Raw genomic sequence first — 25,231 nt, forward strand, 5'->3', positions numbered from 1 at the left:
TGTGTAATGTTCCTTATTAACCTTGTTAAGCCTTTACATGTCACTTACAGCTGTATAGAAGTGTCAAGAAAAATATCTTGTGTAATATTATTTATTATTAATTATTATTATTATTATTTATTATTTATATATTTATTATTATTAATATATATTATTTATTAGTTAGTAGAAATAGGTTATTAAACTATTATGTTTAGAAATGTGTTGAAAAAAATTTCTCTCCGTTAAACAGAAATTGGCAGAAAAAATTAACAGGGGGGCTTACATTTTAGGTTTTTTTTTAAATATATATAATAATCATTTTCATGGAAATGTACAGTAATGTTTAAAAATTAAAACAAGATGTTAAAAAACACTACTGGTTTATCTCTATTGGAAACACCACTGCATGAGCTATATTTCAGAGTTTTATAACACCCCACTTGTGACAGCATCTGGTCAGAGACTGGTCAGATGAGCTATTACGAAGCTCAAAATCCAGGTGGAGAAATACTGAGAATAGGATGAAAGCTGTAGCACCAGGGCTTGTGAGGTGAAAGATGAATGTGTGTCACGGACAGCAGTCCATCCTTGAGCACAGCTGTGTCACTACCATTTCCTCCACATGATGGACAGATGAGCACACCATCTTTACACTTACTTTCTCTCTCTCGTTACCTCTCTCTCTCTCTCTCTCTCTCTCTCGTTTTCCCTCAGGTCTTTATAGGCGGCTGCTCGGTAAATGCATTCTCTGGTCTTCCCATGTCAGACTTTTTTTTCCCTCCCCTTTAAATCTGTATCCACACTTCCTGACAGCTTCCTTAATCTTCACCGCCACATACAAATGTTGGCAGAGCACAGGGAATTTGTAAAATGCCACCAGCTTGCCCTGATCTCCCACCTCACTTTTGCCCGCTGCACTTTGACTGTGTTTCAGAGCTAACGGAGCTGTGTTTGTGTTTGTGTTTGTGTGTGTGTCTGTTTCAGCAGGCGGACGATGTGGTACAGACAGACGGATCTCAGCAGCTTCAGCTCCAGCCATCAGACTCTTCGGAGAAGCAGCAGCCCAAACGGTTACACGTCTCCAACATTCCCTTCCGCTTCCGAGACCCAGACCTCCGGCAAATGTTCGGGGTGAGTTGCATATTATGAACTGGTGGGGACTTATTGTTGATTTTGGTTCAGCTCAGGTTATTACTTTTGTGTGTATTAGAGTTTTAGATATTTTAATTGTAGCCTTTTTTCCTTAAAGGGAAAGTTCACACAAAAATAAAAAAATTATTTCCCTTCACTTGTTCCAAATCTGAATAAGAACACAAAGAAGACATTTTGAAAAAAGTTGAAAACCTATAACCATTGATTTCCATAGTATTATTTCTTCTATCTTCTTCCTACTTTCTTCTATATATTTTCTTTTATGTTTCAAGGAAGGTTTATAAGCGCTTGAGGATGAGTAAATAGTAAGTTTATTTAAATTTTTGGATGAACTATCCCTTTTAGTTAAGCATAGTTGTGATAAACGCATAGACTTGTTAATGAAACATACCAAACCCAATAATAATAATAATAATAATAATAATAATAATAATAATAATAATAATAATAATAAACAAAAGAAGAAAAAAAGAAGAAGTAATAGAAGAATAAAGTGGAAAAAAGAAGACAAAGAAATAAGAAGAATAACAAGAGGAGAAAAAGAAAAGAAACTAGAAAAACAACAACTTTACAATAAAAATAATATACATAGAATATAAAAACAAAAAATATGCACAAAAAAACAGTACAATAATAGTAATAATAATAATAATAATAATAATAATAATAATAAATTATTATTAATAATAAGATTGAATGATCAAGAGGTGGACAGATAAATGTGATATAATATACTCAATATTAATAATAATTTTGAGGAGGTGGAACTGTTTAACAGTTGCATTGGGATGCATTTAAAAAGGATGATGTGACTGTTTTTAAACAAAAGAAAACTATTAGATTCAAGGAATGAAATTAATTATATGAACATAGTCCAATTCCCAAGTGAATAAATGATTGCTTGATTCCCAAGCTAATGAATCATATCACCCTTTTTGGTGAATTTGAATTTCAAAGGGCATGTCTAGTCTGATTTCCTAGCTAATGAATCATATAAGGCGCTTAATGGTGAATAAAAATATGCAACCAGTATAATCTGATTCCCAAACATGAGCTGTTTTTAGTTAGTCAAATCCTTTCAGTGCAACCAATCTCATCTGATTCCTAAACAAATGCACCCTGTGAGCTCATGCATGAATGAATACCTGAATAAATAATAATATCATATTTATTTAACCACTTTATTTTAATTTACCAACATGTTTAAACAAAATATCTGATCTATTTATAGTAAAATAAACATAAGTGTTAAAGAGACTCTTAAACTTGAGAGAAAAAAAATGTTACAAAGTGTGCAATGGTAAAGCTTAAATACTGAAAAATCAAAGCAAACTTTAAGGTGTGAATAATAATGATACAGTAAACCTATAACTCTGACAATAACACAAATTATTATAATCAAATCTGAGCTTTCAAGAAAAGCCATCATTATACAAATAAATATTGCAACATTACTAATTGTGAAGTATAATGGCTATAATACAATATTATATATGTTAGGCTGGGATGCACAAGAAAAGAAACCAAAAAGCCACTCTGGCAACATCCTTAAATCCTTTTTTATTTACAATCACTGCTGCTAGCCATGGCACTCATTTTTGCATGTGTTGCTATTCTGACCTTAAGTTACAAGTGTGTGCACATGGATTCCTTGACTATTTGAAAAGGACTTTGCGTTTGCGCTCTTTTGGCATCTCTTATAAACTAGGCGACCATCAAACATTTTCTTAGAGAATGACAAATGAACAAACCATTGCTGTGGTTTCAATACAAGTTTATGGAGAAAAGTAAAAAGCACTGCAGTGTTTGGTTGCACTGTGTTTGTCTGAGGTAATTAGTCTGCCTACATAACTGAATTGTGTATATTCCATACAAAGTATGACGCAGATTGGTTAGTTCTTCTTACATGAATCGCGATCCGCCCATAGCATTCGCAAAAGTGAGATGTTTTCACCTAGATGCGGCTGGAAAATGTTCTTGGTTTGCTTCCAAGGCGTGTGCTCAGCAGCCACATTTTAATAAAAATATAGCCTTTCATTGCGTAACTACATACCTAATTGTTTTTTATTGATATTGACAATGGGGTTCGGTCAATAAATATCAATACCCATTTTATCGCCCAGCCCTAGTAAATCCAAATAGTTTCAAGTTCCTAGTTTCAATCAAAAAATACTCAACACTACAACAAGCTCAGTAATGGTCGGTCATTATTCAGTATTTCATCCGCGACTACTTTTCCTCAATCTGCAAAGCTCTCTTGCCCACCATAAAAAAAACTAAACTAATGAACGACTCAAAGCATTTCTTTAGAAACATCTGTGCCTGTCTCCGAGACTGGAGGACTCGTACACTTAAACTCCAGCATACCTTTGAATTAACAGCAGCCAGCAAGGGATCTGCGTTAAACACTGGCAGCTTGTTACTGGAGGCTACAGGCAGCGTACGGAGGAGAGAAAGAAAAAAAAAAACATTGTTGGTCCCAGCTTGTTAAAACCCAGAGTCTGTGTTTACTAAGGGCACTGTATAGCAAACAGTAACACTTAAACTGGTGGAGGACTCTGGGTACAGGCTGACTGCTGAGTCTTGAGAACATCTGTTCCTGGTGCTCTTTGTTCCCTGTAAGAGAGGCTGTCCGCTCCTCTCCCGCTTTTTGCCCAGTGTTGATATGACGAGCAGGGAGCCACGCGATGGTCCCACCAGTGGAGACGTAATTAATAGCGCTCCTCACTGTGGTTAAAAACTAGAAGTTTATCCTCATTAGGTTTGTGTTGGCTGACAGCTCCGATGCGAAAACAGGCATATGTGTGACCAAGTGTGTGTATGTTGGTCTGAAGAGACTGCTGCAACTTGCTGTGAAGTCTCTCAGGGACCCAGGGGTGCAATTATCCCGTGCCATAGATAGACTGGTGGGAGAGGATGGGATGGACAAGCGCTGTGCCCCTCTAAAGTTCCAAAAAAAAAAAAAGTGTAAGAAAAGGCAAGTCTGAGAACACTAAGATGAGGCAGGAGCGCAAAGGGAGAAGATCTGCAACTATTGACTCTGTAAAACTTCTCAAGGGTTTAGCCCAAAACTGTTGACTTCTTCAAACTCCATTTCCCCCATTTTGGTACTTCACAAAGAATGAGATTTTGTTTAGTAATGCTTAATATTTGCAAGAAAAATTCATCAAAGAATCCTGGGGGGGAATAATTATCATATAAATATTAAGTAGCACAGCTGTTTTTATCATTAATAATAGTAATAAAAGTGATAACTGAAGCACCGTATGACACTAAATCCTGAAGTAGTAATGGCCTCTGAAAATTCAGCTTTGTCATTACAGAAATCAGAGAGTTGCAGTTAATATGTATGTGTTTTGAGAAAATAGATAGATAGATAGATAGATAGATAGATAGATAGATAGATAGATAGATAGATAGATAGATAGATAGATAGATAGATAGATAGATAGATAGATAGATAGATAGATAGATAGATAGATAGATAGATAGATAGATAGATAGATAGATAGATAGATAGATAGATAGATAGATAGATGGATAGACGGAAAGACGGATGGACGGATGGACTGATGGACGGATGGACTGATGGACTGATGGATAGATTTCAGAACTAATAGTAATAGATTAACATCTAGAAGATTTATGTGATGGATGGATGGACGGACGGATAGACAGATGGATGAACGGATTGATAAAGAGATAGATAGACAGATAGACAAATGGACTGAGGGATAGTTTAGAGAACTAATAGTAATAGATTATCATCTTGAAGATTTATGTGATGGATGGATGGATGGATGGATGGATGGATGGATGGATGGATGGATGGATGGATGGATGGAAGGATGGATGGATGGATGGATGGATGGATGGATGGATGGATGGATGGATGGATGGATGGATAGATGGATGTAGGATGTATAGATAGATAGATAGATGGATGGATGGATGGATGGATGGATGGATGGATGGATGGATGGATGGATGGATGGATGGATGGATGGATGGATGGATGGATGGATGGATGGATGGATGGATGGATGGATGGATGGATGGATGGATGGTAGAGTATTTCACTTACTTTGCCCTCAAAGACTGCTTTCTAAGCCATTTCGGATTTCTCAATTTTCCAAGATGGAAATTCAATTTAGAACAGTTGATTATGAAAACTGCATTTTTACGAGTCTTTTCCTCAATCGAGTACACTTGCGTGGGCCATAGTCAAACAAAGAGCGCCGATTAAAAAGCTCCATTACCCAACCTTATTCGAGCCTCATTTTATAATTAGAAAAAGACATCCAAACCAATTATACAGATGAGTATGTGGATTTAATGCTAGTGTATGAAATTGGTTTTAAAGCACCACCATGACGATTCCACACTTAGGCTGCGAAATTGTGCTTGCCAACTCCGACTCCTCCCATAACACTCCCCTGCATTGATTTGAGCGATCCTACAGTTGAGTGCGCACAGCATATGTATATACTAGCAATAAAAATGGCCCCCAGCTCTGGGGAAAGTTAGATTAAAACAGGTACCTTGTTATTCTGAATTAATAGACCGTTGTTCCCCTTAGCATTTCCCATAGAGCTTGGAATCTTCTAAAACATTGATCACCTATGGGAATGCAGAGGTCTACCTAGCATCTCAAACAAGATCAGAAACCCCATATGGTTTTGTAATGGGTTTATAATGATACCTGCTTAATTTCCAAACAAAACTGTCTTGATGTCACACTACCAGCTCGCTTTTTGAACTACTCCCCCTCCGTTTTCACACCAACGGTGACTTGCTTCAAACAACTCTTGAAGCGTTTCCCAAACCTATCAAGTGTGTAGACCACCAGCAGTCTTGCACTGCGATCTCCCATTGATCCTAATTTCATGTAGGCCTACACTCTTATTAAAGCTCTCTGCTGCAAGGCAGTGGCGATGATAGGGCCTATGGTGACTAGCTGTGATTAGTTGGGTTTTCCCAGGGATGACTACCCTGGGAAATATTTCAGCAATACCATAAACCCATTAGGGTGGGTTAAAACCATTAGCATCCGCATACTTTGTTTAGAGCGAATCGTCTGCGGTCGTGAGCAGGTTCACGCTGAGATGCAAATGCCGGCGTTTGATTCTGGCTCTGGCAGGGGGAGAAAAAAAGCGTCTTAATTTGAACAAATGGAGGGAATCGTGTCAAGTAGCAGCTGTTTGGGTTTGGCTGTGGAATTTGAATTGGGCTGGAAAAACAAGCAGATCAAGCAACAGCCGGCCAAAATGAACCGCAAGGCGTCACTTCTCTTTTTTTCTTTCTTGAGTGAGATCAGAGTGGCTCGTTCTTCGCAAACATGCTCATATACAGTACTCCTCGAGTTCTCCCCACGGCTGGGCGGATGAAAGGCGGCTCTTCTTAACCTTATTAGTGACCCGGGCCCTCGATCAATCCCATTGAGCCGTAGGTGCCTGGAAGGCCCATTTCTCCCCTGTTGTGCTGAAATGAAGCCGATGCGGCCTGCTTGACAGGGTAATTAGTTTTAATGAAATAATACAGCCATTTTAGACAGCAATTAAAACCTGCTTTCATTCCGCCCATTAGGGGAACTTAAGGTTTTGCTTTCATTTCTCCACATTCTGTAATGATCTCCAAAGCCGGCCGCGTTAAATGGAACGCTTAAGCGGCGTTAACCCTCCGGGGAGCTCCGGGCCGGCCGTCACTCCTCTCCTGCGACCGCCAAAGTGGAAGAGAGAAATGCAAACAGAACCTTTATCACATGTGTCACTTTGTGTGGTTGCTCTAATTGCTGTCCTACGCTTTCATATAAACAGTCATGCTTCCCGGCACATTTATAACAGTGCACCCTGGAGCCTCCTGCTTCCATCTAACCAATTATTTAAGCCTGTTCCAAATTACTTCTTTAAGAAGCTGTCTCCTCCTTCGGCTAAAGCAGAGGTGACCTTGTGTTGGCATGCACTGGCATGTTTATTTATTTATTGAAATAAACCTGCTTGATTCAAGGTCTCGTTGCGGAGCTCCCTTACCAGGATCTCTATTAGCATAAGGCGAGAGAGGTTAACGTTAAGGCGCTCTGCGCTGTGTGCACCAAGCGTAGTGGTGTTTATCACTCCTGATCTGACCGTAGTCTCTTCGGGCTTCACCCTCTGGCCACAGGTATGAGCAGCATTCTGCCAGAGGCCAAGAAAGTTTGGGTTTCTTTCCATCATCTGCTGCACTCAGCGCCCAAAAGAAGCTTCCAGACACTGCTGTGTTCTCAGAGGGAGTGGTCAATGCCTCATGGCTAATGCTAATTAGAGAATAAAAATGAGAGATTGGGCGTTTCAGAGAATGACAATCAGATAAAACCACAGAACGGCGCGCAAATAGCTGGAAAATAATAACTGAAGTGACAGGTAATTACGAGGGTGGTATTCGTCACGGAGATAATAAACAAATATATGGTTTATCATCAGCGATGATGGCTGCTCTATATCCAATTATCCTTTTTTTAATTGAGTCGGGCATTTGGTGTTAAGTCAAGCCAGAAATACCCTCTGCCGCGGCTTCGGCCAGCTTTTATCAGTCAAAAACACCACAGAAAATAACAAGCCATATCGTGTCATTAAGAGCGCTGGTGCATACACTACAGGGGGCCGCTGTGATCTTTTGAAGTTTGCTCCCATCAGCAGTATATGTCCTGCTTGTTCCCAGAGTCCCGACCCAGCCCAGAGCTTCATGTAGCACAATTGGTTAGGCAGCTCCAAATAAAAGCCCTCAATTAAATTTACATCATAGGATCTGAGAGACTCTTTCAAACGTTCATTATATATAATGAATAGAGGAGCATATAGTGGAGCGATCACTGGTTTGAAGTCATGTTAGTATTTTGTGAATTAATCAGTCTTATTAAATCAATGATTCATGTTTTCTGCCTGAATGTTTTTAAACATTTAAAATATTTTTTGAACAGCTTGGTGAATGGTTACCATAATTTGTCATAATAAGTTGTTACACATACTTTTTTTAGAAGTATGTATACATACTTTTATACTAAATGAACAATTGTTTTTCAGGGGAGTGAAGGATTTACAGACTCACTCTAGATCACAAAAATGCACAATCACAACTTTTGAATTACTAGCTGTGTTCATTCTTTTTGAATGTTAAATTATAAATCGAAATCAGCCGGTGGGGACAGAAAAATACCAAATAGATTTTCTCTGATTCAATTGGTAGATATGTGTTCTTGTTTTAAGCAGAATCCTCCTCAATTTTTAGCAAACAAATATTAATGTCTTATTATTTTGCTTCTGAATTTTTAATTTAGCGAATTTTAGTTTTATTTTGTTCCTTTAGAGTCGGTCTTTTGATTGAATCAAATGAGTGAACGGTTTAGTGACTGACTCATAAAGAGATTCACTTGATTTGGTCATATTAAAAACAGTGCATTAAACAAATCAAATGAATGAATAATTTATTGACTTATTGATTTAGTGTCTTCTTTTGTAAGTGTTTATAATCAATAGAATAATTAAACAATTCATTGACTCACTCTTAAAAAGATTCACTAGTTTTGGTCATAATTTATTCATTTGTGTTCCTACATAATGTACATTTATGTTTACAACAAATCAAATTAGTAAATTGTGTCACCTATTAATAAAACAATCAAACTCTGCAGATAAAGACACTAATAAGGTTATATAGTATTTTTAATATAGTTAATTGTAATATTCAGTGTTTTACTTAACATTAAAAGTAGATAATGAATATTATATGTTATGACGTTTAATTTCCCGTTTCCACTGAGCAGTACAGTATGGTATGGTACAGGTCACCTTTTTCAGTGTAAGAGCCAGTTGTGCATAATTCGTTTGTGATAATAATTTAGTTAAAAAGGTTAAAACATGTTAAAAATTTATATTTAAATATAATAAGAATTCATTGTGATTGTATCATCTAAAATGCATAATTTAATAATTGATACAATTTAAAAACCTTTACTTTGGTATTTTGGCTTCCGACAGCAATACGTCATGAGGTCATTAGTTCATACGTTTAAGTCAGATTGCAGTTATGGATGTTGGAAGCAACACAGTTTTTTGACGGAGCTGATTGAGTCTATGGTAACTTTGTATTTTTGTTTGCATTTCTTCAGTAAACCTTTTTTAAAAGAAGATTCGGTCTTACTCGCGTTTTTGCAAATACTGGTTGTTGGAATTGAAGCTGCAAAAGGTGGTACATGAGGATTTGCGGGAGGATTTGACACCAATAGGTGTCAGAAAATTTCAGTCAAGGTCATTCTCGCTCGAGAAAATGTCTACAGTAAAGCTGTATGGGTCGTTCACATACTGTATATGAGAAGAACTTCTCACAAAACAGATGCCTTATACATCTAAATACTTGTGTATAAATGCTCATTACTAACTTGTCTATAAACATCATTTGATTATAACTGCAGATCAGTGAGAAATAGCCTACTGTAACATCTGCAATTACATAAAATAAATAATTAAATGCAGCATATGATCACATAAAGACCCTAACAGTCTCCAATAAGTTACCAATTACAGATAAACTACACACAGGATGCATTTAGTCCTTATTTGGGTTTAAAAACAGCATGAAACATATAGCCCAGTCAGAGCAAACCTCTCATCTGTATCTTTAATCTTTGTTAGAATGTAATTCCGTCATTCCAAGATCACAATATTCCAAAAGTTAATGTTTGCTGCAAAAATCATTCCCTCCTTTGTTTTTACCGGCATCTTCTTTTTTTCCGCGCGTCACTCTCGTGTTTGTTCGTTTCTGACAGGATTGGATGTCAGAAGCATTTCAATAATCATGCGCACTCGTTATTATCATCAGCTCAAGAAGTTTGTTATTTCAAATATAGACGTGCAGCAAGCGCAAGCGAGAAAGAGAATCATCTTGCTCTTTAAACGGCCTTGCAAAAAACTACAGGGAACAGTGTAGAATCTGGCTCGTTACTATATGTATCTATTATTACGGTGTAATGCCTCGGCTGTGTATTTAAAACATGGCAGTTCCTTTGTTTTCATTCTGGCTTGTTGCACGAGCGAGTGACGTATCTCTGTAAACCAATAGCATTCAGCTGAGCATCTATCTCTGCCTTTTGCTGGGCTAGGTACCCTTTGCAAAGGGTACCCGAAAAGTGGTATAGTATGGTTTGCTTTTAGGTACCTTTTGAAACTGTAAACACCTATAAAAGCGTACTAAACTGTACCGTACCTCACTGTTCCATCCAGTGGAAGCGGGCCATAAGTAGTTTCCACCCTTAACATCCCCTCATTCAGTCAACACTGAGAAAAAGAAACTAACGTAAAAGTGTTAAAAGTTAACTTAGTAACATAGTGAATAGAGAGACTGTAATTATTTACCTTTTACTCTGAGTAATGTTGTAATATGTTACTGGAGCCGTTGTGTTCATCAGTATCATTTAGCCATCATGGAGAAGGAGAAGTGTGAAGCTTTGTCTGGCGTGTTCATAGCTCCAGAGAAACTGGTGGATTTACTATTTTAGTTCGCTGTGCAATCAAGTGCTCAAGTTTCCTGACAAACTGCAGAAGAGATGAGTTCTAATTACTCCTCTCTCTCTCTCTGTCTCTCTTTCTTTCTCCCCTGTCTCCCCTCTTTTCTTTTTTCCCCCCACCCATCTCCTTTTCCTCTCCGCAGCAATTTGGGAAAATTTTGGATGTGGAAATTATTTTTAACGAGCGAGGCTCTAAGGTAAGTCAGCTGGAAGAGCAGTTCTTTGTCACTTCATACTTCTTCCTCCCCACAGGTCTCCTCTTCCCTTCATGAGCCGAATAATTACAGCTCTTACACAGCAGCCGCAAAAAAACTGACTCAAACGTCACACTCTCACACACTGGGCCCAGACACGTTTTGGAAAGGTAGCTACGCAGAGAGACAACTGAGCGCTGAGTTCGACTCAACTCATCCAGTTATAATTCAATGAAGTCAACGTCTGACCAACACGCAGCGATTCTGCTCTTCCAGCTGTCCCGCTGTAATAAGATTCAGCTGTTTAAGTCTCCAGTCTTGCGCTGGGACGTGAGTTATATATAGCCATTCTTCCATACAGCACTGCCGGTCTCAAAGGAGGGTGACATTTTGCTGAGGAGAACTTCTCTCACCTCCTCATAGGTGATTCGCAGGGGTGAATCTGCTGGAACAAACCGTCACAGTGTGCTCAAGCTAAGCAACGCATATTATAAGATCAGCCGATCGTTCACAAATAGCCTGTTTTGAATGGCCTTTTAAATTCCTACTCGGTCGCTCTGATCCAAAGCCTGGGCTGTGCTCACTTCTCTGCTGTATAGCAGGCGAGTAACAATATGTGAAAAGAACAGAATGTCTGAATATACAGCATAAGACCAAATACCATCTCTAAATGACTTTTTATTTAGAGCAAGATTGTGAAGCGCACTTCTGGTGAACACTTTAAAATTTTACAGAATTAAATAATCAATAAACTCTAAATAATTAACTTGAAATTGTACTGAAATACTTTTTTCGTTTATTAAAAAGTTATAATTGTTTCCATATTTTATATTAGATATTCTAAATATTATAATAATGCATGTATTATTATAAAAGTATATACTAATTTGTAATAAAATTATTTAAAAATATAATTATTATTTTGGGGTATTTATAACATTCTATTCTAATCTATATTAATAATAAAATTATTTGTTATTATTTATGACATAAATATATCATTAATATAAATAATACATTATTTATGACATGATACATTTAAGTTTTTATATTAACAAATAATGTGTTAATATAATGTGTAAAATCTATCTATCTATCTATCTATCTATCTATCTATCTATCTATCTATCTATCTATCTATCTATCTATCTATCTATCTATCTATCTATCTATCTATCATCTATCTATCTGTCTGTCTGTCTGTCTGTATGTCTGTCTGTCTGTCTGTCTGTCTGTCTGTCTATTTATTTATAATTATATGTATACATATATTTATTTATATGTGATATTGCTGTATATCAGCATTGGTGGGAAGCTTCGAATGTGATATGGCATTAATACAACAGTTTGACGGCATAATCATGTATAAAAAAAAGACAATCAATCATGAAAAGTCTTAAAACTCTTTTTGTACGAGGAACTACTTTCTTCAGCCATTCTTTCACATCTGCAGCACAACAGCAGAAACCGTTGCTAACTCACAAACATCACTTTAGAGCTAGTATTTCAATGATTCTCTAGCGTAATATCTAAAGTGATGACAAAACAGGTAATTTTGCTCACATTTTATTCTTGTCTAAAAATTATTCTATAATTTACTATATAATAATTATAAAATAATATAATACTCATCATGTTATAAAATTATTATAAAAGAGTTATTTAATAACAACAAAAAATGATTTTTAGTAAGCAGCAAAGAGTAATTAAACCTACTGTTATGAAATCCTCTGTTCTTATGATCATTTAAAATATATCTTCTGTATGTAGGCATATTACTAGGTTTTGGATCATTGCAAAAGAGTATGTTTGTGTTGTTTACAAGATTGTGCCTCAGCTTTCTAGCAGTGTAAGCTAATTAAATACGTGATAAAAAAGAGAGAAAAACTATAAACACTATGTTGAACACAGTAGCGCAAAATGTCAAAAGGATTAATTTTGCGGCCCATTCCTTTTTGATTTTTCTGTTTCCTTGCGGGCCAAGGACTCCAGGGCTGGTCTTTATTCATGCCAGACACAAGGAATGGAGTGTCCATGTATGCATATCATACTCACAGGCCTCCCAAAGCAATTACCAGGCCGTACTTGCAAACTGTGTATGAACTAAAAGACCAGGGCTTGTTCCACGCTCTTGTTTGCTATGCATACCTAATAGCTGTTCCGGATATGGCGTTTGGGTTGCAGTTGGCCATAACTCACCACTGACAGCGGAGGTGGGGGTGCGGGATAGAGGAGACACTTCCCTGCTATACAGCATTAGACCTTATATGAGCTTATATGTGTCCTTGGAAATATTCCTTACATCATGGTGTAGATAAGGACAATATCTGTATTTATTAACAAAAACATTTTGATGTTTTCAGATACATTAATGAACAAATGCAAGCCATGTGTTGCAGGATTAAAGAGGGAGTTTAGGCCAGAATGAAAATGGTTGTCATTTACTTGTTTAGTGTATCTCAAATCAAGCTTTTATGTCTTTAAAAAATTTTTTTTTTTTATTAAAGTATGAGAAATATGTGTCCCTCTATTCTAAAGGTCTTTGCACACTTAGTCTGAATTTTTTAATATATATATATTTTTTGTATTCATTAACCTAAAAAATTGTCTAATGCATATTAATGAATTTGTTGCAACAGAATCATTAGCTATGTTTCCATCCAAAGATGCGCAAAACTAGAATATCGCATATAAGACGTGCGAATAAAGCTTCCAATGAGTCAAAGAGAACAATATAGTCACTTTCTGATTAACTGAAGCTTTTCTTTATTTAATAAATGACTTGTGCCTCAGAAGATGATGGCATTTAAAGGTGTCAGATGCAGAGCACAGACTTCTTGCCTATAATAACACTAATACTGAAATGGTTAAGGCATTTAGAATGTCCAAAACAACATTTCAGTTGCTTCACAGTGTGCTCAGCCTGCTGGTTTATCCATTCACACACATTTCTATCATCACATGATCACTTACAACAAAATCACATGACAATCCACAATAGGTGGATGGAAACGTAGCCACTGATGTGAATAAGTTATGTTCTCTTTAAAAAAAACAAAAGAGGAAATATTGTGTCCATTAAATTGAATTGGTCATGAACAGACACTGGTGGAATGACAAAGGTTTAGACAATTTTTTTTATCTGCGACATTTCATACGAACATTTTGGAATTGGTGTGCAATGAACTTAAGTCTATTCAGCAGAATGGCGCTTTTTTTTCACATCAATAAGTGAAGCGTCTTTTGATTGGGTCACAGAAGCTCCTATGCCAGCTTAATACGTGATACCCAGTGAGCTTCGCTCTTGGGTGGCACCTTTGAACTTCATTAAACAATGACTACATTTACATGGACATCAGTAATAAAGTTATTTGCCTTAATCTGAATAAGACAATAATATTATTAAGGTGTTTACATGAGTTCCTTTTTGAATGTTCCTTTCATGATCCCATTTTACATGTTATAACACATTGATTGATTAACGTCTTTACATGTTTGTTTTGTGCTTCAATAATGCGACTAAAATTGGCATACTCCACGTCTTAATTACATTTCTGTTTAGTTCAATTATGACCTTAATCAGATTAAAGTAATCAAAAATCACTGTTTACATGGGTGACTCTTAATCTGAGTATTGTCTTACTTGTATTGTATTGTCTAGTATTGTCTTACTAAAGTGTTTGGTTGAAAACACTTGACTAATAATACTAAACCTCCTAAATTGCTGCTTAGTAATGGTTAATAAAATAGTGGTTAGATTTAGGTATTAGATCAGGAATATACAATAGGATCATGCAGAATATGTACTTGATAAACAGCCAATGTGTTAATAACAGGTAATAAGCCACTAGTTGATACTCAAACTAAAGTGTTATTAAAATATCTCTTTTTGTTTTCTGAAGTTAAATGATAGCCTTTGGAATGACATGAGGATTAGTAAATGATTGCTGAATTAGCATTCTGGCCTAAACCTATAGCACAAAGGGTCACTGTTGAACTTCTTAAATTCTCAATGTCTTTTTTCTACCCTCAAGACTTAATTTCACTTCTTACTAATGGATAGATGTTGCAACCCTGCTGACCTTTCTTTCTCTCTCTCTCTCTCTCTCTCTCTCTCTCTCTCTCTCTCTTCTTTCTTCTTTTCTCACTCACTCTATCTGTTGCCCATTCAAATCTTTTTCCGACCACCCCATCATCCAACATTGGGAATCCTTTATCTCAGGGTTTTGGTTTTGTAACTTTTGAAACAAGTGCAGATGCAGACCGTGCACGGGAGAAATTAAACGGTACAATCGTAGAGGGACGCAAAATTGAGGTGCTTTTCCTAATCTAACTATCCATACCCTCCATTCCAACACCATGTCCCATGAGAAAAGAATAAGCACCGATGGAACGTGCATGCAGCGTCTCATTTCACCACATTGCATCTCTAAATTATGCTTGCTGTTTGTATTCTGCATGTTTAGTGCAAATAATATTAGTCGTATCTATTGTGCATGCGTGTTTGGTATGCATGCCATCCGATTTGATCCTTTCTGCTTTGATGTTTTATGTGCAACTGTATTTAAAGAAGCTTTTGAACTTTCTAGCATCGCTTAACCGGTAATGTGATGCACAGACTCTGGAAAAACATGCATCTCGATATATCAAAGGCCTGTCAATGTAACTTAAAGTCCCAGTTGTTTATCCCAAACAGCTGAGGTTTATTTCGCCTTTCAAACACTCTATTTTTTTTCCTTTTCTCCACAGGGCTATTACGATTTTCTATAGGACAATTAAGATAATTCATGTAATGCACAAACAATACCTAGACCTATATATCAAGGGGGAGTCGAGGCCAGTTGTTTCCTCAAGCTAAATGACCTCCGTGGGCCCTGTGGAACGGAAAGCTATTAACGCTAATTAACATGAGGGTGAAATACTAACACGGCTTCTGTTGCCAGCGGCCATGTTTAAATTCCTTTGGCACCTCCCAACAAGCTGCTTGGCCTCTCTCTGTGTTACTAAAGTCCCTTTAAGGGAAGTGGGTTCACTTGGCGGCCATCTTGGTAATGTCCCCGAGCAGTTATTTTCTGTGTAGGCAGCATAGCTCCTATTTATTTTAACTAAAGCTCCAAAATGGATAACGGTGTTGCTGAATTATGCAAAAAAACAATAGTTGAAGGCAAAATTATTAGCTCTCTGAGAAAATGTTTATATATTTTTTTCAAATATTTCCTTGTTTAAGTGCTGTTTAACGGAGGAAGAACATTTTCACAGTATTTCCTATATTTTTCCTCTGAATAAAGTCAAATAAAGAGGAGGATTTTTTACTTTTTTTTAAACAATTTTTAAGATCAACATTATTAACCTCCTTAAAATTGATTTTTTTTTTAATTTTCTTGGCTTGGTTAACCTAATAAACTTAGTTAAGTCTCTAAATTGTGGTTAATACTAGCACTCTACCTAATGGTGTTGCCATACAGCAGCATGATATTTATGTTCATTTTCCTGCCACTGTTTCTTTAAGACCAACATTCTAAGTTTTTTGCTGGAAAGAGAAGTACTTAGTTTAGCCAATGATGTGCTTTGGTTAAATCACATGACGTGCAGTGTTTTTCTGTGGCATGATGTCTGACAGACATTCGTTTATTTTGAGTAGTTGCTAAATGCAAATGAAAACGTCAATAAAAACAAAGGATCAACTGATGTCAGATAAGCAAAAAAAAATATATATATATATATTTTAATGGCAGTATTTTTGATTAGATATAAATAAAGAGAAAAGTGTATTAGTGAGGACCACTATGTTCTATGGTAGGTTAAGAAGAAAATGACAGAACTTACTTTTCCTGCAGATGAAAGAGAAATGGGTTATAGTGACCATGAGAATGATGTAGATTGGACATTTGATAAGAGCAGTGATGGAGATAGTTTAAGTAAGTTAGCTCAGAAGCAGATAGGACAGGCATTGTATAGTATATATGAGCAATATCACACTCGTAGAAGTGCGATTTGGCTGTATATCAGCACTGGTGCTTATATACTGCCAAATCGCACTGCTACGAGTGTAAAATTGCGTTTATACAACAATTCAATGGCACAGTCATGTATATAAAGAAGAAAATCAAACACAGAGAGTCTAATAACCCTTTTGTACTAGGAAGTACTTTCTTCCGCCATTCATCCATATCTGCAGCTGACGTCAAAACAGCAGAAGCCATAACTAATTCACCAACGTCATTTTAGAGCTAGTGTTTGAATGATTCTCAAGCATAATGTATAAAGTGATGAGAAAACAGCTGATTTTGCTGACATTTTAAGATTATAAGGCTGAACTGCCAGATTATAAGGCTGAACTGAGAGATATCTCCTTACAGTCTATTAGTCTACAGTGTTTCTCTGTTGCAATCAGAATACCACAATAATTAACCCTGAAAAAAAGCAGCGCAATCACTACCAGACTGCTGTTGTGTTTGCGATAAGGAGGGGGTGTTCAAGGGTGAGGTCTCTGAATAACACTGTTGAGAACCGGAATAGGAAAGTGACTGTATTAAAATAGGCACTGTCCTTATAAAGAAACTCAGAATATCACTTACCAGTTTTGATCAAACTAACTAATATGATCAAGTGTTGTTATAAAACATGCAGTTTTAATCTTACAGCAAGGGCTTATTATGCGGTCCTGACGCCATCTTGTGGATAGACAACGTTAACCGTCTTTGTCTAATGGACACCGATGCACTGTCTTTCAGAAATTATTAATATTTTAAAATAGGCACTATGCTTATAAATAGACTGCATAGTTGCAATCTAAACAACTACATTTTCGACTAAAAAAGCCCCAAAAGTACATTATGTTGCCCAACAGCAGGAATATTTGTCAAACTGTGCAGCGTCCTCTGCTTGTATGTGGGCAGAGTAATACACAAAGGTGAAGAGACCTTTGTGTGCTGTTACTGGCAAAATATCTCACAGCTATCAGCCAATCGGATTCAAGAACCAGACAGAACCGTTGTATAAAGTATAATATATAAACACTGTTAGCTGGTAGCTACATTATGCTTATGCATCTATATTAGACTGTTATATTAGATTTTTTTGTTATAATATTTACTGAAGGAAATATTTATACCTTCTGTATGTTGCATATATGATAATAAGATATTATGTTTGTTTTCAATAATATTCAGCAAAAAGAATGGAACAAATAAAAAGCAGTTGGAGTATCAGTTGTTGGAAAGTATGTATAAGGTGTCATTTAGAAGTTCTGTGTTAAAGCTTATAATACTGCAACACCAATTAAATCAAAACAAACAACATCATTATTAATTATAAGGAATGTGTTAATTTGACATTTCTAAGTTGTATCCACTATTGGATGTTGTTTCCATATGCAAACATATCATAAAGTACATAAAAAATTTAAAAAAAATTTACTGTAATGCAGTTAAGTCATTCTATGAAAAGAAAAACAGTCAAATATTTTTTTACAAATCTATCATAATGAATGCAGTAGAGGGCTAGTTCCTAAAGCTAAATACTTTAATCTTGCAAAGTACATAGTAAAATACAATGTACTGTCATCATGCCATAGACAAAATAATTAGAAATAGATATTAGTTATAAAAACTTATAGGCAAAAGAAATGTGTGTAAAAAAACTTCTCTTTATAAAATAGCACTTAGAAAATATTTGAAAAAAAGAACATTTCAGAGAAGGGCTAATCATTTTGCCTTCAACTATATATATTTTCAGGCCGGTTCAGCTAAAGTGCATGTTCATAGTCCAGGTGCCATATTAAGTGTAACGATCTCATTCATTTTCTGGTGTTCGTACAATATGGCTCCGCCTTCCCGAGGTTAAATTTAGTGCTCATGAAGTCAACGCCTCAGGGTTGTAGTGTCTGGGAATATGTAGAAGCGTCTAGACAATGTGGCAGATGAAATTGCGGAGAAAAGCCTCAAGGAAGCTCCCTCAGCTTGGCTAGTGGGGAATTCCAATATACTCTGGGTTTCATTAAAGCCCATTTCCAGAGTTGCTCTGTTTCATTACATGTTGAACCAGATGTCATCATCCAACTCTTCTACAAACAGCCTGGATTAGATCCTACATCCAGCAGGAAAACAGAAGATCAGAGCTTGATGGATCGCTTTCATTTTTTCGCGTCTCATGATTTTTCAAGTGATAATTAGAGCATGTGAATGTTGATGTTGTTTTTTTGTTACTTCGCAGAGAAGCATGAACTGAATTTCTTTTTGTTACTCGGTGTTCTGATTTGTGTTCTGCTTCTCATACCTGCTGTCTTTTTCACAGGTAAATAATGCAACGGCACGAGTAATGACAAACAAAAAAGTGGCCAACCCCTATACAAATGGTGAGTGCTTTTGGTATTTCTTTGTAGTCTATAATTGAACACATTGGTATCCCCAAGCATAGTTCTTCACTTAGAATACATGGCTCTCGTTGCGTTATTTAAAAAAATTAAATGCTAAAGAAAGAACTTTGTCAGAAGAAGCTTCATTTTTTTTATCATTTTGGAAGCATCTTTAAACCAATCATTTAGGCCCTGTTTACACTAACATGTTTTAGCTTTCAAACAGCTTATACAATTTTATTTGAGGTGTTTCCATCTTGATTATCTATTAACAACAACTATGAACATGTCAATGATCACAACCGTAGTTAAACTCGATTTTGTTATATATAATATTAGAAAAACAATATTTTATGCAAACAATTATAAACCATTCATATTTTTTATATTTAGACTAAAGCTTCCACCTTCCTACTCATGTTTTGAAACTGATTTGTTATTTTCTTGATAATATATACTAATGCAGTATAAACTGATTTTCTAGAGCTGCTGTTTAAAGCTGCCATTAAGCAGTATTTCTGATGTGTGAATTATTTACCCAAATATTTATTAAAACTCATTATAAAGAACAATCCACTCCCTTTAGCTCTCCTTACGCTGTACTGAGGGTCAGATTGGAGACTTTAGCTGATGAGCATAGCTAATCATGGGTATAGACGAAGGGTGGGCAAACTCTGTCCTGGAGGGCGGGTGTCCTGCACAGTTTAGCTCCAACACTAATCAAACACACCTGAACATGCTAATCATTGTCTTCAAGATCACTAGAAATCTATAAGCAGGTGTGTTTGATTAGAGTTGGAGCTAAACTGTGCAGGACACCGGCCCTCCTGGACCGAGTTTGCCCACCCCTGGTATAGACCAATTTGAGAATGAACTTGATGAATGACCCATGAACATTTCATGCCTGTTAATAAACTATTTCATAACTGTAACAAAAGGCAATTTAAGCATAACCTAATGTTAAACATTAACACTATTTATCAAGATGTGGATCTTGGGTTTTTGGAAGCTTTAGAAATTAAAAATGTAAAACATGAAGTACATTGAAGTACATTGGGACCATTGTTTTTGTTTACATCTCTTAAAATGGTCTTTAGAGGAGTCTTATTCAGTGCAGGGGTCTTGCCGGCATCCTGAGCTCTTCCGCAGATGCTCATTCCCTCAGACTGCAATAAAGAGACAAACAGAGAAGGAGAATGAAAGAATCGAATATATCAGCAGCAGTGTAGACCCCCACACCCCCTGCACTTCTTCAGCCACAGCCAATGGGGAGTGAGAAGAGGCTATTTTACAACCCCCATCTATCACTGACAGCGCACCGGACAGCACTCACTACTCTCTTGCTCTCTGTCTCTCATCCCCCCTCTCCCTTTCACACCCTATATCGCTTGCACTCTTCCGAATGCCCCAATATTGCTGCCCCCTAACTCCTTCAACTTAATGTCGCCCAAATATTTTCCTGTCATATCATATTTCCACCTCTCCCTTTCCTTTTGTTCTTTCCTCCGAATCCGTCTCTTTATTTTGAAATTACTGTCACTCCCCTGAGATCAGCGGCGGAAGATCGAGAAACAAACAACCCACAGGTCCCCACGATAAGCATTCGGAGCTAATTCTCTCTTCCCCTGTGTATTCCTCTACAGGCTGGAAGCTGAATCCAGTGGTGGGAGCTGTCTATGGTCCTGAATTTTATGCAGGTAAACTGCAATTGAGTGTTGTGGTTGTAGGGTCTCGCTCAGATACTTACTTTGATTCGCTGCTCTTCAGATGTGCTTTGATTTTAAGATCAAAAAGACAGTCACTTTAAAAGGGATGTATATGTAGATTTCACTTTTATTAGCGACACAGGTGGTTGATTAGGGAACTGCAGCACTTGTCGCTAATGCTCTTGCAAGTGTGCAAGAGTACTTGAATCAAAGGCCATGATACTTTCAGTGAAAGTCTTTTCCAATTTTTCGCTTATGTCAAGTTCAGACTGCATGATTTTCAAAGTAGTCATGTCACGGATGTTTTCACACTGTATGACTATCTGTGGTAGCTTTCCGTCTCTGCTGTGTTTTGGATGGATTGGTGACAGGGGGTTTCATACTGCATGACTTTACAGTAGGAAGACATCTTTGTCCAAACTACATCTCACAACCAAACACACGCGAGAAGTGACATGAAAACAACGAGAGGTCACGTAGTATATCTTTTGTCATTAACTACATAATGAGAAAGAAGCTTTTAGTTAAGTAGAAAATCTATGAATTTTGCTCGTCTGGCTTTGAAGGGAATTCAGTTTCTCCTCAGCTTTATTCTTTTTCGACCCAGTTGTGGTATTTCTCATATAACATGTCAAACAGACACGGGTGCTCATGCCAAATTTCCTCCATTGCCAAGTTTTTCCTCCATTTCTTGGGTTCAAATAACCTGAAAATGAGCACTTTTAAATTCTTCCCCAACCTCCCGCTGGCCTGCAGATACTCATACTAGTGGATGTTGCTCTCTTATTGGCTGTAGATGATCGGCAATGTTATTTTCAATTAAAAAAAAAAACATTTTACACTGTCGGCGCCAATTGCATTGTGGTTGAGTGCGTTGACATATGGCGCCAAGGTGCTCACAGCGACGTGAGTTTGATTCCTGGCTCGAGATCCTATGCCGATCCTTCCCTTCTCTCTGCTCCCAATCTTTCCTGTCTGTCCTTCATTTATCTATCACATTAAAAGTGAAAACCACTAAAAATAATTATATAAAAAAGAGAAAGCTCCAGATATTTAGCACGCCAAATATCTCACAGATTTTAGCGTGCTAACACTAATCATGTCTTTGATAGTTCACACTGTTTGACTGTTACTCATGTGAACGAGCACCGATTTTGCCTGTGATTTCAGCCATTTGTTGGAGATTTCTCAAAACCTATCGGCGAGTTAAAATCGGGACTAAAATCATGCAGTCATTAGAAGTAAAAAGAAGCTGTGAATACCTTGACAGCTTTTAACCAACAACCTGACACCCCTGCAGGAACAGGACATTAACATGATGTCACATTGGCATTGTACCCTAACATCGTGGGGACATTGGATTTTGTTTGGAAATGAAAATTGGGTTGACGTCAGATCCCAATGTCAGGCCAACGTCAATGTCCAACCTAAAATCAACTAAATATCAACGTCTAATCATGTTACACCTTGACATTGGGTGACCGTTACCACTATAACATCTATCAGATGTTGAATTTTGGTCACTTTCCAACATAACCTAAAATCAACCAAATATCAACGTAATTTGGCATCGATATTGGACATCAAAATAACATTGTCTTTAAATGTTGGCTAGACATTGAATTTTGGTCACCTGACATCATCTAACCTATAATTAACGTCTTATGAAGTTGTGTGCCTGCTTTAACCAACAACAGCATTTGAGAGTAATGAAAGTGTTGTGAAAACAGTAGAAAAGAAAGCATCTGATTGTAGTGAGGTGGATGCATATGCACAAGCTCTGCAATTCATTGGCATGGTGTTGACAAACGCCGAGGTAATCAGCCAGACCATCATTCCCCAGTCTCTGAGATAAAGCAGTGGTACACACTGTTTTCTGAAGCCCATATTAAACAAGTCTTTGTTTTGACTGACTTGTTGTCTTTTTTTTGTGCTGTCGTTTCCCCTCTCAGTCTTTGATTTCTTTATTGCCGTTGGTTCTTTGAGCCCTTTGCATCCTAATGAGGGGGAAATGGTATTACAGTATTTCATTTGGAAGAAGTGCTGAGCACATAGCAGCTCTTTAACGGCCTGCCTTTTTGCTCATTAGACTAAAATCTGTTCATTTCAGGACAGCTTTACAGCAAAACTCTAAATAACCATCGGTGACAGAAAGCAGTCGTTTATCATTTTTATCTGACTTTTTTTCCCCTCCCTCTCCTCCCTCTCCTCCCTTCCTCCCCTGATTCTGGCATGCATAAACACAATCGAATGCGGCCGTTACACAACCGAATACACATGATATGCATATGTAGTGTGCGTAAAAATGCAAATGCTCAGCAATTCGCTGCATGTAAAATGTTTATGCATGCTTTGGACCCCACGTATGCTCCGAAACATGCATGTGATTTCTTCTCTAATCACAGCAAATACACTCCCATGCGAACATGCACCTTCCCAAAACATCCCATCAAATCAGATTTACTGTGGTCCGGCACTTCAACGGCTTGGCTCAGGGTGCTGCCGTCATTTGATTTATTGGATGCTAATTTTTCAAGTCGTCTTAACATGCCTCTAAAGTTCGCCAAGCCTAAACGGCACCATATGCCTCCTCTGTTCCCCTGGGAGCGACCGGTGGAGAGGCTACAAAATGGAAATAAGATATAGATTTCGCTTACTAAATAAGGAATCTTCCAGAATGAACGCCCACGTGTTGCCCCTCGATTCCTTCCCACCGTTCAAAAAAAGCGGGTAGCTTTCGCGTGAAATAATTATGACCGCATTTAATGTACTTTGTTGGGGGAGGGGGCGGTGCTGAAATCGGATGTAAAGGTGATTAATCACTGTTTATCAGTCCGAGTTTCTGTGCGGGAGATCAGCGGAATTGGGCACCATAAATCGTGTGCTGCTGACAGCGCACTCCGTCTCCATTCGTCCGGGTGCTACAGGTTTATTGTCCTCAAATCCCATTCAGGAGAATGACTGATGAGGGCCGCCGACTGCCTGCTTTTAACCTCTTCCAGGGAAGTCGGGCTTCTCTCTTCCCCGTAAGACTCCCTCACCGGCTCTCATTGCTCCACTCCTCTAGCTTTTCACAGCCGGCTCTCGACATATATCGCTAATTCTATTTCTCTCTTCATCTAAGCCTGGGGTGTTTTCCATCTGCCCTTTTCTTACTGACTCACTCTATCTTTAAATCTCAATATCTTCTGTCTCTCATCTTCTCTCAGTCTCTCTCTCTCTCCCTCAGGGTCTTAACTAGCACTCGGTAGCCAAAGCCAAATTGTCGATGCAGACGGAAAGCTGAGGTGCACGGGAAACTTAATTGTGTAATCCGGGGATCGTTTTTTTTTTTTTCCAGCTTGTTCAATCCGTGCAGGCAGTGCATGCATGAAGGACACGGAAAACATAATATTGATTGATTGACAACTTTTCCAGCCAATGAATTTGGTCCTTGGCAGTATGTTGAAACAAATATGCCCTTTTTTTTAAATAGATGATAAAATATTTTGCTATAAGACAATCTGTGTATGGTCCAAAAATATCTCAAAACATACTCTATGTTGACAATTTAAAACAACAACAGATAAGGTATGTTATTTAATTATTTTTAGATATAGATAAAAAAAAATGGTATGCACCTCCAAAAGTCATTTTGAAACAAGAACAATCATGGCTGTTATATTAAAGAATCACTCCAAACTGTGCAAATCTGAACACTTCAACGGGCCCTTCATAAATGAAGGATTTTGGGGAGTACAAATGATGGACATGTTTAATTTGTGATGCTGAAGCGAGATGCAAAATATTTTTGGTCCACTACATTCATTTCTTTGAAGCCTTTCAAAGTAAAGCCCTCAAAGTAATGGGACACAGCCTTAGGCACAGACATTTGAAGGTAAAATTAGTGCCCATTATTACCATAGCAGCAACACATTAATACATTAACTTCAATTATTACACAGCTTCCTGAAAAACTTGATACTGATTGGTCAGGCATGCGTTCCAAGGTATGTTATTCCCAGAAAACAACCGCTTAAATTAACAGGTTTATCTGGGTAATTTGAATCATCTTCACCGTCATAAACATATATGTCATGTAGTGTTAGTGAGGCCACCAATCTGCAGTCTGTGTGAGTCCTAATAGCCCAGTATAGTGAAGGGGACACTATACTGTCAGTGAGCGTGTCTTTCGGATGACACTAAACTGTTAAAGCGAGGTCCTGACTCTCTGTGATCATTAAAAATCCCATGGCATTTCTTGTAAAGAGTTGATGTGTAACCTTGGTGTCCTAGCCAAATTATATTCATCGGCCCCTACCCA

At 37.3% G+C, this 25,231-nt stretch overlaps 1 protein-coding gene and 1 long non-coding RNA gene across 51 annotated transcripts in view; one reads left to right on the forward strand and one right to left on the reverse strand.

Annotated features, from left to right (window-relative positions):
* Nucleotides 1-25,231, forward strand: part of rbfox3a (RNA binding fox-1 homolog 3a) — an 886,893-nt gene that overhangs the window by 799,974 nt on the left and 61,688 nt on the right. For 7 of the 50 annotated variants that reach the window (XM_087276576.1, XM_087276577.1, XM_087276578.1 and 4 more), the window contains 5 exons: nt 967-1,113; nt 10,816-10,869; nt 15,089-15,181; nt 19,162-19,222; nt 20,866-20,919. In XM_087276576.1, the coding sequence (XP_087132702.1) occupies nt 967-1,113; nt 10,816-10,869; nt 15,089-15,181; nt 19,162-19,222; nt 20,866-20,919 (409 nt within the window). The remainder of the gene's footprint in view (nt 1-966; nt 1,114-10,815; nt 10,870-15,088; nt 15,182-19,161; nt 19,223-20,865; nt 20,920-25,231) is intronic. The other 43 variants (XM_087276616.1, XM_087276617.1, XM_087276605.1 and 40 more) reach the window with 10 other exon arrangements.
* Nucleotides 1-25,231, reverse strand: part of LOC141376839 (uncharacterized) — a 113,291-nt gene that overhangs the window by 18,061 nt on the left and 69,999 nt on the right. The gene's annotated exons all lie outside the window — the stretch shown is intronic.

This window comes from Danio rerio, chromosome 12, assembly GCF_052040795.2.
Source record: "Danio rerio strain M-AB ecotype USA chromosome 12, GRCz13ab, whole genome shotgun sequence".
Lineage (NCBI taxonomy): Eukaryota > Metazoa > Chordata > Actinopteri > Cypriniformes > Danionidae > Danio > Danio rerio.